This window comes from Plectropomus leopardus, chromosome 9 (assembly GCF_008729295.1).
Source record: "Plectropomus leopardus isolate mb chromosome 9, YSFRI_Pleo_2.0, whole genome shotgun sequence".
Lineage (NCBI taxonomy): Eukaryota > Metazoa > Chordata > Actinopteri > Perciformes > Serranidae > Plectropomus > Plectropomus leopardus.
In genome coordinates this window covers 34,842,295-34,859,361 of record NC_056471.1, presented here as the reverse complement: position 1 = coordinate 34,859,361, position 17,067 = coordinate 34,842,295, and the positions used below count along the sequence as shown (strand labels likewise).

General features: G+C 42.0%; 1 protein-coding gene across 1 annotated transcript in view; it reads right to left on the bottom strand.

Annotated features, from left to right (window-relative positions):
* Positions 1-13,919, bottom strand: part of LOC121947793 — a 103,737-nt gene extending 89,818 nt beyond the window's left edge. Inside the window, exons 1-4 of the mRNA XM_042492909.1 lie at positions 13,910-13,919; positions 12,536-12,619; positions 9,912-9,940; positions 7,876-8,095 (exon numbers count right to left, since the gene is read on the bottom strand). Of these exons, the coding sequence (XP_042348843.1) occupies positions 7,876-8,095; positions 9,912-9,940; positions 12,536-12,619; positions 13,910-13,919 (343 nt within the window). The remainder of the gene's footprint in view (positions 1-7,875; positions 8,096-9,911; positions 9,941-12,535; positions 12,620-13,909) is intronic.
* Between the last annotated feature and the right edge of the window lie 3,148 nt (positions 13,920-17,067).

Sequence of the window (17,067 nt, the reverse complement as noted above, 5' to 3'; positions counted from 1 at the left end):
TGAAAACACGTTCGTCCGACACTAACAAGTTGGACGAACACACGAGATGATGCTGTCGACGGTCGATTTACTCTTTCGCGTAAACGCTCAGTCAGATCTGAACTGGCCGAGCCGTTAGGAGCGTGCTTCATAGTCCCCGCTGAAATCGTCCAAATTTATTTTTTAAAAAAATAAATAAAAATTTTAAAGGAAAATCCAATGCAAAAAATCTTTCGATAAAAAATAAATTGCCAAAAAGTTTTAAAGAAAAAAAAAGCCAAATTCTTTTTTATAGAAATTTTCAAGATAAAGATAAATTGCCAAAAGTGTTTCAAAATCATCAAAAAATTTAGCGGGAAAAAAAAAAATAAGCCAAAAACTTATGAAGAAAAACAAAATGTTGTCAGGTCAGAAACTTGACACCTTGATTAGACTGAGCTGTGGATGGTAAATATTAGGGCAAAAATGGGAACATTCATGAACTTTTTTTAATATAAAATTTTAAAAACGGGGGACCATGGTTTTATAAATATTTTCATATCCGTCGGACACGAAATACTGACATTTGTTTACTGCATATGTCTTTCTGGTGTTGTTGTTTTTTTCTGTTTTGTTTTAAAAATAATAAAATAATTCAAAATAAAAATAATAAAAATAAAAAAATATATTTTGTTCTATTTTATTTGGCATTTTTGAAATACAGATCGAACTAAGAAACAAATTATAGTGTACTGTTTAACTGTAATATAAGATCATTAAAATATCTGGTTTTATAAAAAGACAATCTCTGCAGCAGTTTAATATTTTTTAACCAATAGACCGACGTGCATAACTGTTCAAATTAACCCATTAACGGATAACCAGTAACATCCCTGATCCACGCAGTTTCATGCTTTAGATATCTGTAATGCAAAAACATGAAAAGTGACACTGAGTCCCGTCTTACTTATCTCTCTGATCAGATCGAGGTGATCTAACACACAACACGCGTGTTAACAGACGTGTAGCTGCAGCATCGAGCCGCTGACGTCACCCGAAAATCTTCTGTTTTTACACTTTTATCTGCAAATCAAACTGGAGGCTGATTAAGAGCCCAGATAGAAAATCTCACTGAGGCGCCTCCTCCCTCTGCTCTGTGTGCGTGAGTGTGTGTGTGTGTGTGTGTGTGTGTGTGTGTGTGTGCAGCGATTACTACAGCTCTCAGACTGATGCAATCAGCAGATACAGGTTGAGTGTGTGTGTGTGTGTGTGTGTGTGTGTGTGTGTGTGTGTGTGTGTGTGTGTGTGTGTGTGTGTGTGTGTGTGTGTGTGCCCAAATACAGTATGTTTGCATGTGGTTTCATCTCTGGAGACGAGCGCGTGTACGCACACGCACACACACACACACACACACACACACACACACACGCACACACACTTCATAAGTCAGCTTGTTATCCAGCAGCCATCAGTGTCAGCAGCACATTCCTCTCTCTCTGTTTGTCGTCTCTGTGTCTCTCTCCCACTTTCTAACTCTCCTTTTTCTCTCCATCTCTCACCACAAACTCACACATGCAATCAAACCCCACAAACTCCCTCCTCCTCCTCCTCCTCCTCCTCCTCCTCCTCCCTCTCGGTTTGGTTTTGCTCCTCTTTCCATCCGTCCATCACCAGGCAGGAAGTGGGTGCATTAGCAGAGAGAAGACGAGCTGATGGAATTAACGTCCATTATCCAACAATTTACAGGACGCAGAGCAGGATGAGGGAGCGAGGAGCAGGAGGAGGAGGAGCAGCAAGGATGATAGAGATCTCACCACAGCGGGCTTCAGCTCTGCACAACAAACCACAGAAAACATGTTTGTGTTGGTGAGTTCGGGCAGGCGCAGCGGGGCGACGGCAGCAAACAGCGGCCAAATGTGACAAACACCCCGAAACACGACCGCTGTGTCGAGGTCAAAGCTCCTCTTCCTCTGTAGGTTAATGCCGTTAAAGATTCAATATGAAATGTCTGCAGTCAATCAAAGGGTTTTTTTTTTTTCGAAGAGAATATAAGTCGGACATTTTCTAAACATCAGTTTTCAGTCAATGCACCTAAAATGACGTCACATAAAGAGACTTTGTTAGCATGCAGGTCGCAGTCATGCTGCCGTCACGTGCTCCCCGGAAATATTTTACTGTATTACCAGTTACAAGCACATGAACGCCCCTCCAAAGTCATAATTCCGAGTAAGAAATTGGGAAATTTCGATGATACCCGAGTTGTCGAGTTGTGAGGTTTGCGCGACATTTCAGCAGAAATGTCAGAAATCACGGAAACAGCATCAACATTTGAGTTTCTGCATCTATTACGTCACAAACATGGAAGGAAAATCAATGTTTGATCAACAGGAAGAACATTTTTTACTGATTCACTTATTAAATATCTTTTTTAAGTGTAATACGGTATTAATGTTAACTGCTGTTCATGTAGAGTCACCTAGATTTAACTAAAAATTAAAAAGTAATATATAAAAAAAAAAACTGTAAACAGCTATCAACCTCTTGTTTAAATGCTCAAAAGTCAGTCTATCTTCTTTGTAGCTTCCATGTTTTCCCGCTTCACCACCTCAAAGCTCATCAACACAGCCAGTTCGGAAAAAAAAAACGACTTCAGACTTGCGAGTTGGGATCTTGATTGGTGCTCTTTCCTAAACTTTGCCAACAGCACAAAGAAATGCCATGCAGACGATGATGCAGGTGTACTCATGTTCAAAACATTAACACCCTAAATTACACACGAGAGGCTTCTTTCCTAGAAACTTTTTTACTTTTTTAATTTGGCAAAATTTCAAACTTTATTGAAACTCAAACTCCTCATTCCTGCTCTCCTTCGTATCATAAAGACATCATGAAGCAGGAAGATCTGAAAAAAGACGAGTCTAACCCTAACAGTGTGTGTGTGTGTGTGTGTGTGTGTGTGTGTGTGTGTGTGTGTGTGTGTGTGTGTGTGTGTGTGTGTGTGTGTGTGTGTGTGTGAACGCTGTGTCACATGTCAAGAGCATCCAGATTATACCTGGATTATGTCCAGATTACAGTATGTGGATAATCCACCTATAAAAGCAGGTTGAAAAAAGCAACAAGATACATTAAGAACGAAGTGGAACCACACTTCAGCACGTACACACACACACACACACACACACACACACACACACACACACACACACACACACACACACACACACAGTGCAAATGCATCTCCACAAATAGAAACATAGCGCAGCATGTCACATGACCTAGAGTAGAGCTGCAGCAGCGTTTTGTTTATCCGTGATTTTTATCTGAATTTAAAATAAAGAAATAATATCAGCAGCATGTTTGGAAGCTGCTCATGTCATTTAAAAACACAAAGCGAGAACAGGATATTGCTTTTTAGACGGATAAACTGAATTTTAAGGTGCAGAGAGTCGTTCAGAGTAGCAGGAGACAGCTGAGGGTAAACAGACAGAGACCGTGTCAGCCTGTTCCTGCAGCTCTTCATCAATCCGTCTGAAGCACTTGAGATCTGACCGATCAACAATCAGTCACACCGCTGCATGATCAATACCGTCTGCAGCTCGGGAGGACACAGGAAGCACTAAACAGGCCGCTAAAGAGACACAACGAGCCCAACAACAAAGCAGAGCGAGCTGAGTCACTGCAGCTAATGAGGAAAAACACATTCTGCTGTTTGCTTAATTATCGATACAATCGCCGCCTGATTTAGCTTTTCATGTTCAGATTTAATTATGTCTGCCGCAGAAACTAAGCAGTGTGCTCACTGCTTAACCCTTTACACTCTGCATCAGCATTAGTTTTGTTGTGCTCACTAAATTGGTTTCATTTCTTTCGCAAACACAAAGGCAACGAGCAGCTTAGCAAAAGAAATGTCTGGAAAATTACAAAAATTATTTTAAATAAAGAAATAAAAGACAGGAAATTTACTTGAGAACCAGCTGTGGGTAACTGGCGTGGAGAACTACAGCGACCAGCATGTAGGAGAAAACGACCGACGTGAAAACCTGAGCGTCTCTATCTGTCAGCAGCGTCTGGTTTGTCCGCTCTGGGCTGCTGTAGAAAAATGGCGGTGCGACATGGCGATCTCTGCAGACGAGGATCTGCTCCGTATGTCGATATAAACGGCTCATTCTAAGAAAACCAAAACCCAGCCATGCTAACTTTCAGCCGATTATACACCAAAGAAAATACACTGATTAGATTTTATTCACTATCTGACCATAAATTTCCCAAAATCTACAGACCGGAGCTTTAAAAACTGATTCATGTCACCTTTTTAAAAATGCAGATTAAAATCTGTTGAATTTTGAATGGTGTTTGGCAAAAAAAGGATAACCAACCCACATCCTGAAGAGAAAAATACAAACTTCTGTAGGCATGTTACACTACAAATATGAGCTGGGAGACTGTGCGTGGCTTATGTGGCAATAAAGGTTTGCTCTTTTTGAATCAGACAGAGAGAAGAGAAACTGAGAGAGAGTAAAGTGTATCTGTAGTGGTGCGTTAATCCTCACAAGACGAGCTGTAATCTGTTGACCTCTCTCTGCTGCTGGCGCAACACACACGCACACGCACACACACACACACTCACACTCACACACACACACACTTACACGCACACGCACACTCACTCACACACACACACACACACACTCACACACGCACACACGCACACACATGCACACACTTCCTTGGGAAAATACCTGCAGCTAAACATGTTTGACCATCAAAGTGGAAGATTGTACAACACCACCATCACCACACACACACACACACACACACACACACACACACAACATAACCCTGACCTCATTCCACTGTGTGTGAGGAGATACAGCCACTTACACACTCTCCTGCTCTCTATCGCTATCTCTCTCTCACACACACACACACACACACACACACACACACACACACACACACACACACACACACACACACACACACACACACACACACGCGGGGTGGTAGTAGCCTGTGGGCGTGCGAGCAGCTGTGAATAATTGTGTTTACAGATGGCATACGTACGACCTGTGGGTTCAGAGAGAGAGAGAGTCGGTCCTCACACAAGAAGACGTGATGACATTTAAACTCTCCCTCTCTCTCTTTCTCTCTCTTTCTCCCTCTCTCTCTATTTTTCGTGCCAGTTTCGACTCTTTCACTTCAGCTTAATTGGCGTAAGTGGTAACGAGGCGTTAGCAGAACAATGAACAGTGGCAGAAGTAGAAAAGACGGCGGAGTGTTTTTAGATGCGTGTCTAATGAATCATTTGGCTTTAAAAGCAGGTAAATTAAAGTGCTTTATTTACGCCGCGGGCAGAGCGAGCTTAATGATAAAACACTGACGGCCAACACGATACTGTACGTCATGATCTCATTTCTGCTTCATATGTGAACAGAAACACGAGAAAAACAAGTGTGAGGATCCTCCGCAGCAGAGTCCGTCTCTACTGTCAGACACCGCAAAACGTCTGCAGATATTAAAGCAAGAAGTCGGCATCAAAGTATTTCTACGGTTCAGTTATGATGATAAATGCTAACGAGGATTTATTAGACTGCAGTTAGTTTGTTCCACACTAAACTAACTACAAATAAAATGCGGAGTAAAAATGATGTGTGTCGTGTGAAGACACTGCACATCTGAGATGTGATGTAGTATTATTAGCATCAATTAGCGACAAACAGTCGTGTTTTCACTGCTCAGTTTTACCGTTTTTACCACAAAAACGGGCAAAACAGTAAAAATCAACACGTGAACATCATATTAGGCTCAGTAACAAACAAAATGTCTCAGTGAGACATAAAGAGTCAGTTTTCCCACCTTACAGTGTTTTAACCGTTAAGTCACATCAACTTTAAAGTCAGTATCAGCGTTCGTAAAACAACACGTGATAAAACATGCTAACAAGAACTTTTAGGCTACACTTGACGGAAACTAGTTTGTTTTTCACAAAACTAGCTACAAAATTTAAGCATAAAGCAAGAAAAAAGTGAGTGGTGTTAAAACTTGTCTCATGATTTAGCTTCATTTAGGAAAATATTATTATGTTTATAATGATTTTAAATTAAAACAAGTAAAGCAGTAAAGAGTAAACGTGCTAATGTCAAAATAGGCTCAATGATAAACTATCAAAATGTCTCAGTGAGACGTAAAAAGTCAATTTTCCCGCCTTGCAGTGTTTTAACTGTTAAGTTACATCCCGTTAAAGTCAGTATCAGCGTTCATATTATGAAAACAACACAGTTTTAACATCTAAATTCCCGTATTTCTATCCCAAACTGTGTGATAATACATGCTAACAAGAACTTTTAGGCTTCATTTGACTGAAACTAGTTTGTTTCTTACAAAACTAGCTACAAAACTGTGATGTGTTCAAACTTGTCTCATGATGTAGCATCATTATCAAGTTTTTATGGTTTTTCATATCAAAACAGGCAGAACGGTAAAAGCCAACATGCTAAGTCATGTTAGCAATATGCTAAGATGAAAAAAGGTGTGTTTTGTTTTTGCAGCCAGGTGAATCTTTATGCTGATGTAGCATCATTAGCATATTTAGCATCATTTAGCATCATGCAGTAATGTTATTGATTTTTCACAACTAATTTGTAGTGGGGTTTTTTTATCACAAAATGGCAAAATGTCAAAACACTAGCACAAGAACGAGCTAATATGTTTGTTTTCTTGCAGTATTTGAGTGGCTAACATCGTGATAATACATGCTAAACTGGCTAAAAACTCACATGTGATGCAAAAAAAGTGTTTTGTGTGTAAACAATAGTAAATCTGTGATGACGTGGCATCATTTACATACAGTACTGTCAATGAATTTATCACATCTCAGCTTTAGTGTTTATAAATATAAACAGATGGTCGACATGTTAGCCACATGCTAAGGCAATTTCACGTGTTTTGTTTGGACAGTCGGGTTAATGTTTATGTAGCCTCATTAGCATCTTTTAAACCTTTGTGAATGTTTTAATGTTTTCATATCAACACAGGCAGAATGGTCAACATGCTAACGTCACGGTAATACTTCACTAGCACAGTGTGAACGTAAGAGCTAATACGTCTGTTTTCTTGCAGTATTTGAAAGGCTAACATCATGACAATACATGCTAAACTAGCAACAAACTCAAATGTGAAGCCAAAAAAATAAAACAAAAGTGTTTTGTGTGGAAACAATAGTAAATTTGTGTTGCGATGTAGCATCATTAGCATCAGTTAAACCTTTTAGCAACAAACAGTAATGTCAGTAAATGTTTTCACACGTCAGTTTTAGTGTTTTCTATCAAAACAACACGTCATGTTAGCGTCATGCTAAGGCATTCGCAGCTGAAAACGTGTTTGTTTGCAGCCAGGTGAATCTTTACGTAGCATCATTAGCATCTCTGCAAACAGGCTGCAGCTAACTGGCTAGCTTCCACCTGTTAGCATTAGCCATGTTTCCATGAACAGGAAGAGACACATAAACATGCTAACATGAGATGAAGGATGCTAACGGAGGGGTGTGTGTGTGGTGTGTTAGCGCTGCTGCTAGCCTGCTCTTTGGTGCGTCAGCCGGATGAAGGCCACACTCGCCCTCATTTGCATAATTGGGATGTTAATTCGTTAAGCCGGGGGAGTTGATTATGTTGCATATTGATTGTGCTGCTGTGAGGTCACACTCCTCTTTAACCAAGGTGTGCACAGCGCAGGGAATTGTGGGAGTCTGATTAGAAAATACAACGTTAATATTCCTGCTGACACGCCGCGTTTTGACGTGTGTGTGTGTGTGTGTGTGTGTGTGTCAGCAGCAGAGTGTGTGTGCTCCCTGCGGGGCTGATGGATGGATGAGGAGGTGAAAAGAGGAGTAGAGGGAGGGGAAACTCCACCTGGTCTTACCAGTCTCCGGGTGCTCCATCTCGCCGATGCTGCCGTCAGGCGTGGTCCGCTCATAGTGGTCCTCCGGCAGCGCCAGGGGTCCGATCCGCGGCCCCGACGACGACTTGGAGCTGGGCGTCTCCGACTCCTCCAGGCCGCTGTCGTAGTAGCTGTGCTGGGACGCGTCCTGCAGGTCCTGCGCCTGATTGGCCGTGGAGAAGGTGACTCGGCGGTGGGGGAGCTGTGATTGGCAGACAGAGAGGAAGGGGCGGGGTTAGTTTCTCAAACATTAACTAAAAACGCCGTCACGTGGTTGCACGCCTCCGCACATCGATCAAGTTACACACACACACACACACACACACACACAAGATCTCCACAATCAGCGTTCACAGATCAGAGCCACCAGTTCAGGATCTGAACAAACGTCTCCTCGTCTGCCACCGAGAGACGGACAGAAAACACGAGTGTGTCACAGGCGACCTTTGACCTTTTGGATACAAAATGTCAGAACTTTGTCATTTTATCCTTTTAGACATTTGTGTGAAGTCTGAGCACATGAATTCTCAAATTACATCAAAAACAGGTTTTATAAGGTAACTGTGACCTTGATCTTTGAATACCAGATTCTCGTCACCTCTTTTTTTATATACATTTATATTATTTAGTATTTATTACTAAAAAAAGTAACATTTACAAACAAACTAACAAAACCACACACATATACACAAAACAACAAAACAACAGAAATCCAGACTGAACACAGAAACAGCCACGTTAGCCTGTTACTCTAAGAAAAAGGAAAAAAATGGGTATAAAAACTGTCCCGACACAAGGACATCGGCACATTGAAGGGCATTGATACGTCTGATATTTGGGCTCCAGGTTTTCTCAAATGCTGTTTGAACTCTCTCTGCGTGTTTGCCTGAGAGCCATCTAGAGAAATCAGGGTCTGCTGTACAGCGTGCTGCGACACAAGAGACGCAACATTTCACAATACCAAAAAATATATATCCTGCCTCAGTCTCAGGACAGAGCCAAATATATGTCCTAGAGGACATTTTTCTGAATTACATCTGTCATAGATATCCGCTTCGTTAGGATACATTTTATCAATCTTATCTTTACAATAAGGTAATCTGTATGACCTAATCAGATCATTTTTGAGTCCAAGTTTGTGTTAAATAAAAAAAATAAAATAAAAAAAATAAATAAATAAAATTCCTCCAGATGTTCTTGAGATATCCCGTTTACAGGAACGACACACAGGAGGCCACAGTGACCTTAACCTTTGACCTTTGACCACCAAAAAACCATCAGCTCAACCTTGAGTTTAAGTGGATGTTTGTGCCAAATTTGACAAAATTCCCTCAAGAGGTTTGATTCACAAGCCGAAAATATAATGCCTCAGCTATCACTGACACGGTGGCATAAAAAGCTAAATAATTATTATAATATTTAAAATGATCTTACAGAATTATATCATTTTAACTCCTTTTCACCAAGTTTGCCTTGTTTTTTTAATTTTTTTTAAACTAATTTTTCAGGTAATTTTGTTGCACTTTAAATCAATTTCTTGCAAATTTTTGGGTCATTTCTCTTTTGTTGCTCATTGCCTTCTTCCCAAGTTTTTAAAAGAAATCAAGACAATTTTCTCACATTTCAAAGGGTTAAAAACTCGTGATGACACTTTAAGTTCATTTTAACACACGCGCTGGTTTTATTAGAAATCGTCAGCGTGAGTTTGATGCAGATGAAGCGGTTGAAATGATTAGAGACATCAAGCAAAAGCCCGACTGTAAAAATAACTTTAAAGAAGTCATTTAGACGCGGCGACGGGAACAAACACTTCCTAAAACTTTCATCGCTTTCAACTCAAAGTTCTCAAACTCGCTGATTTGATTTCTGGCTTTAATTTTGCTCCTCAGAATCAACGTTCAGATCGTCATTTCATCTCATGGCTGCTTTCATGTCATCTCATTTCATTTTAAATCTAATCTTCTGTCAGATTTTATATAAAAACCAGTCAGACGGAGACGCTGACATCAATCTCTGACCAGCAGCAGCTCGCCGCACAGACACTCGTCTGAGGACCCAAATTAATTAGAGACATTAAAAGAACAATGGACATGATGAAAAAATGTTTCCCATCATTGTTCACCGTCAGTAAGTAAAGAGCTGCTGGTGTGCCAAAAATGACAAAACGTGATCAGATTTATGAAGCAGCAGCTGACCGATAAACGTTCTCAAAGCAGCCAATAAGCTTCAGCTTTTGTCCTTTCAACAATAAAAAAGTTTTTTTCAAATTAGACAAAATGTAAAAACATCAAGTGTGTTAATCTTTTCAAATAAAATGCATTATATTGTAGCATAACTAATAATTAATAATATATTGATATAAATAGTATAATTTGACAATAATAATAATAACAATAAATTTTACTTTTTTAATTATGTTTGAAAAATAACTAATAAATCTGCCTTGTACCTTGTTTACACATATTTTTTATATTTTTGGAACTTCACATACTTGTTTGATACATTGTAGCACAATTATATTATAAATTATATTATATTATATTATATTAATATTATTACATTATTTATTATTGTCCGTTATTATATTTTTACATACTCAGTGCATATATGTATTTATATTTAAAATTTTACATGCTAGACTTAAACATTGTAGCACAATGCATGTTTTCATTTTTATTTCTATTTTTACTTTCATATTTACATGCTTCCTATTCTTTTTATACTTATTTTAACTCATAACTCTCTTTTTTTTTACATTAGAACAACTGCAGTGAATCACAATTTTCTCCTGCAATATACATTACCCCATAAAGTATTTCTGAATCTCAAAAACTACATTAATATTAGATTTAAATGAAAACAAGCTCGTATTAAGCTTGTATGTAAGCTGTATACGTATGCTTGCATACAAAGAACAATTAAATTCAAAACTTGAGGTTACGCCTAATATTTTTAAAAAAAAATGCCAAAAATTACATAAAAAATGCCTTTTTAACTTCAGATCACATCCCATCTCATACACCTGCTACTGAACAGTGCACACAAACACACACATGTTAATACAAAAAACATGTTTCTTTGTATTCTTATACATGAACTCAGTAATATTTTCTTCCGATACTCTGCGCTTCTGTGATATTGTGCCAATAATATCATGACGTCCACCATCAATCAATCTGCAACCTTTACCCACACGGAGCCAAAATGAAGTTTAGTGAGCAGCAGCTCACGACGTCAGAGTGTCTTTGTGTCCCCAAAGTATCCGCTGCAGCTCAATCAGGACTTCAAAACCGCCTGGAAAAGGCCTTAAAACGCTGCTCGTCTCTGAACTCACTGACGTCAAACTTCATCACCATTTTTTAATTTGACAGTGTTCACTTGTGATCTGCTAAAGTGTGCAGCTTTTTTTGTGTTTTATATGTTATTTGCTTTTTTCGTTTTATACTGTTTTGTCTCGTGTTTTCCTCTTTGTATTTCTTTATATAATGTGCTACTGTATGTATTGTTAGACTTTGTTTTTTTTTTGCGAATTTCCCCAACATGTGTGGTGTGTGTGTGTGTGTGTGTGTGTGTGTGTGTGTGTGTGTGTGTGTGTGTGTGTGTGTGTGTGTGTTTTCTCCCCCCTCAGACTTGCTCTGTTGCTCTGTTTCTTGTGTTTCTAGGGGTGGAAGGTAGCTGTCTCACTCCTGGTTTGATGCTTTTCTAATTAGAATACAATTAGCCTCCATAGTGCTGCAGGGACAATGGACACACACACACACACACACACACACACACACACACACACACACACACACACACACACACACACACAAAATGTGCAAATACACACAGCGCTGCCAAACAAACAGTGTCCTAATTCAAAGGCACACAATGCACAGTCAAACATTTCAATCACACACACACACACACACACACACACACACACACACACACACACACATACACAGCTGACCGGCCCGGGCTGATAAAGAGCAGCATCCCTGGTTCGCCAGATACTCCGTCACCATGGTAACTGGGCGCTGTCAAGACCCTGAACCGGTAAAACCAGCAGATCAGCGGGCCGTCACGCACACACACACTCTTATTTAACGCCTTTATCTAACGCAGCTTTTTTTAAGCAGCTTTTTTTCTGCAGCTGAAAGATTCGCTGTCGCCTCACAGACAGCGTTTATCGTTCAGGGATTCAAACCAGCCACCATCCGCTCATCAGACTGCATCCTCACACTCAGACATCCACATGTCATCCCCAAATCCAAGAAATGTCCTGAAATCCTAGAAACACCTAAAAATCCTAGAAATGTCGAAAGTCCGAGACATGTCCTAAAATCTTATAAAAAATCCTAAAATCTGAGAAATGCCTTAAAATCACAGAAATGTCCTAAAATTCTGCAAATGTCTCTGTGGACTCACAGACAGAGTTTTATGTTCAGGGATTCAAACCAGCGTCCTCCTGGTCCTCAGACTGCGTCCTCAGACTGTGTCCTCACACTGACAGTCTGTCTCATATAACTGCCGCTCTGTCCGTCTCTCTGCTGTTTGCATTTGGACTTTAAACTGTGTGTGACCGTGCGGCGGCGTGCAGGTAGAAGCTGCCAGACTTAATGTCAGCGTGGTGGAAAGCGAACAGAGCTGAACTCACGGCGGAGCTGTCCTTTAAACCGTGTGGACACAAAGAGCTGCCCAGGCTTCAGACGCAGATCCCCGAGCTTCAGGGGACAGGCGGCTGTCCAGGTAAACACATTCAGGTGCAGAGAAATAATAACCGAGCAGATCTGAGAGCTCGCCCCCTCCTGTCTCTGTTCCAGAGTGTTAGGTCATCTGAGCGAATGTTTTCACCCACAAACATTTTGTTTTTCACCACGTCTGCTCGCCGAGAAACTTCTGGATGTGAATTTAGCACCAAACAGACCGTGGAGACGATTCAGAGCCGCACAGAGACAACACAACTGTAAGTGCAGAGTCCCGCAGTGAGCAGCGAAATCACACAATAAACATCATTTAACCAGCAAGACCAGACAGTTCACCTCAGCCACAGACCCGACAGCAGATACTCAACCTACGGCCCACGGGCCAAATCTGGACCCCCAACCATTTTCTGATTCACACTAAAAAATAAAGTGATTGACACTGAATTGTTTTGTACTTTTAGTCTCCAAAAGGTGTCAGAGACATAAAACAGCATCAACATAGAGCTTGTTGATCAAAAAAGAGCCAGAAGAGGATCCCCCACACCCCCGACAGAGGACACAGCTGAGACACTAATGTCTTAAAATCCTACAAATGTCCTAAAATCTGAGAAATGTCCTAAAATCTGGGATAAATCCAAAAATCTGAGGATTATCCTAAAATTCTTCAAATGTCTTTAAATCCTAGAAAGGTCTGAAAATCCTACAAATGTCCAAAAAAATCAGAGGAATATCCTAAAATTCTTCAAATGTCTTAAGAGCCGAAGTTTTAAAATCCTACAAATGTCCTTAAGATTTAGACATGCCTGCTAACGCTGTGAAGAAAAACCTTCAGCAGAATATCTGAACGTCTGCTGCAGTTATTATTTTTACAGTTATTGGACATCTGGAGAGGACAAAGCGTCTCAGAGCTCTCTGATTCAGGTGGATGATCTGCAGCGAGTTCGTGCAGCCGGTGAAGTTTGAACCAACGTGAACTCAAAGCGTCAGTGGACGCTCTGATTTAGTGATTTAATGATCTGCAGGTAAAATCCGGCTGAAAAACACGGCGTTCGTGATGAACGTGTGTGTTTGTCCGTGTTTGGTCAGGAGCCGATTCACGCTGAAAACAAGTCGTTTAAACGTGTTGAGACACCTGTTATACGAGCGCAGCTGCAGGACGCTCGCTTTGCTTTGGAAACGCCGCTCGAGGATGTAAACGATGTTTATCTGAAAAACGACAGACGAGATTTTCACCGTTGTTCCGCCAGTTTCTCCGCTCGCTGCATCCCAACACAAACAACACACACTCAGACGTCTCCACCGCCAAATATTCACAACGTCCCTACCTGAGACCATGCTGCACGTGTGTGTGTGTGTGCGTGTGTGTGTGTGTGTTATTAATAACTGCTTCCTGTGTGCAGCTTCCTGCTCTGTTTGCTGTGTGAGCATTAGGAAATAAATCACATCTATATTTACACATGAAGAGAGAAATGAAGCGGATCAAATCATCCCGATCCCTCTCCTGCCTGTCTGTCACCTCCTGCACACACACACACACACACACACACTCGCTGTGTTTGTCTGCCCTCCGTGTGTGTGTGTGAGTGTGTGTTTGTTTGCTGGAAATAGAAGTGCCACCTCAGCAGGTTGCACCATGGGAAAGTGGAGCAGATCAGAGGGGAGGAATTTAAAGACCAACCAACATCCAGAACAACCTCCACCTCAGCCGCCGCCCGCCGCCATCTTCTGCCCCGCGCAGGATGGCGGCCCTCTTGTTCTACATCGGCGCCCGCGGAGAACAAAATGTCCGCCAGCTGCCTGACCGAACGCCGTGTTCCCTGCTGTCCTATTTTGTCCGGTAAAATCTAAACTCTGAACCTCCGAGAGGCAGCAGGAGAAGTTTTAGAGGTGAAAACCTGCCGGCGTTGACGGAGTGAGAATTATTGATCAGGAAGGCTCGTGATGGAGGATGAAGACAAATAAGGACAAAAACATCAGGAGGACGAGGGACGGAGTTTGGTTAAAGGGTCTCTGAGCAGCTGATCTCAAAAAAGCCACTGAGAAATCTACCAGAAAAAAAAGAAATCCAGAATTTTAAAAAGCCAATGTGCTGACGGGCGTCGAGCTCTCGGACCCTCGGAAACCTCAGCAAATGAGCTTGATGATTTTTTTTTTTTCCTTTTTTTAAAAACATGGGGAAAAAGGCAATGACCAACTCGGCACAAACGTCCTGCAAGTTGCAAGAAATTATTTAAGGGTCACAAGAAAATTACCTAAAAAACTGTTATAAAAGAAAAGGGTTATTAGGAAAATTATTCAGAAAAGGGGGAAAATTTCATTTTAATAATAACAATGATAATATATTTTATTTATAGAGCGCTTTTCAAGAAACTCAAAGACACTTTACAAAGTGTTAAAAGATCTGAATAAACCTAAAAAAAAGACTTTATATTTAAAATGATCATTATTTAAGCTTTGAAAGATGTTTGTGAACCTATAAGAGAGCGATGAGCGTGCTGAGTTTATTTTAGCGCTGATGAAGGTCAGTCATTAAGGATTCAGGGAGGAGCGGCTCCTCGTGGCCTCCTTCTCCAACATCAAACTGTTAATGCTGCACTTTGACTGGAGCTCCGCTAAACAATATGCAGCCGTCCGCGGGCGAAAATGCACACACGCACTTTTATGTAAAACTAGGCGCCGTGATGAACCATTTTTCCTTGAATCCATAGACGCTGACCTTCATTAGCATCGCTGAGCGAAACGGCGAGGCCAAGAATAGGCTGCTGAACCCAGCAGGCACAAACAAGAGAGGAGAACAGGAGCAACGAGGAGGCCAGAGGAGACCAGAGGAGGAGAAAGGAGGAGACCAGCGGAGGAGAAAGGAGACACAGAACAAAACCTAATAATATTTAACATGTTTCACATCTAGTCTGTGGAGGTTTTACACAGAAGAGGAGGTGCAGGAGGAGCAGCAGGAGGACAAAGAGCAAAGTAAGACGAGCAATGAGAAGAGGGGGAGATATAAGGAGCAAGAGAGGCAAGAAAAAGAAGGAAGAGGAGGAGCGTGGAGGGGGAAAAAGGAGCAAAAGGAAGAGGAGGAACCAGAGAAGGAGGGTAAACAGAGGGATTGGGAGGAGGACCAAGAGGAGGAGGAGGAAGGAGCCAGGAGGATGGAGAAGAAGGAGGAGGACAATGATGAAAGAAAAGCAGTAGTAGGAGAATAGACGAGGAGCAGAATGGAAAAGCAGCAAGAGGAGGAAACCTGTGGGTTTGCTGCTGCTCCTCGTCCTCCTGCAGTCAACAAGAGAGGAGGAGCAGGAGGAGGCTAGCTGTGAGCTCAGACAAAACCCTGCTGCTGCTCCTCGTCCTCCTGCAGGAGGTGACAGAGGAGTAAGAGGAGGACAGTGGACTCAGATAGATGAAAAGGACAGGCCTCTTCATGCTGCTGCAGCTCCTCCTGTCAAGCAGGAGGAGGCTAGCTGTGAGTTCACACTGCATCCTGCTGCTCCTCGTCCTCCTGCAGGAGGTGTGAGAGGAGGAGAGGGAGCTTGTTTTCTGTTCAGACAGATAAGAAGGCCAAGCTTTCTCCTCCTGCTGCTCCTCAACCTCCTGCAGGAGGTGGCAGAGGAGAAGGAGAAGGAGCTGTGGGTTCCGACAGATAAGACAAACAGGCCTCCTCCTGCTCCTCCTGCCACTCCTCGTCCTCCTGAAACAGGCAATAGAGGTAGAGAGGAGGCCAGCAGAGGGTTCAGACAGATAAGACTGCCAGGCCTCCTCCTGCTGCTGCTGCTGCTGCTGCTCCTCTTCCTCCTGCAGGAGGTGTCAGTGCAGGAGGAAGAGGAGGAGGAGGCACGTTCACTGGGCCACATTGTTCAGAGATGATTAAAAACCAGCGAGAGGAGAAAACGCACGACGCCTCGCTGGCTGTTTGTCAGCCGAGACACGGAGAGGGAGATAACTGAGAGTGTGTGTGTGTGTGTGTGTGTGTGTGTGTGTGTGTGTGTGTGTGTGTGTGTGTGTGTGTGGTGTGTGTGTGTGTGTGTGTGTGTGTGTGTGTGTGTGAGAGAGATCCTCATTACCTCCCTCTGTGGGAGATAAGAGTGTGTGAGGCTGCATTGTGCATGCTTATAAAAGTCTGTCCTTATCAAGTATGCATGCACACACACTCCTAAACCCAACACACACTGTCACACACACACACTCTCTCACACACACTCTGCCCACGTGAGGAGCGGCTGCCAGCGATAATTCGACACAACTGTGTTGAATCCGAGTGGAGAATGAATGAGGAGCGGAAAAAAGCTGAGAGAGACTGAAAGAGACGGAGACGGAAAAGAGCAGGTGTGTGGGGAGTGTGTGTGTGTGTGTGTGTGTGTGTGTGTGTGTGTGTGTGTGTGTGTGTGTGTGTGTGTGTGTGTGTGTGTGTGTGTGTGTGTGTGTGTTGATAATGCAGTGGTGAAACAAAAAAACTGCCCTGCAGCCAAAACATCTCCCTCTCTCTCTC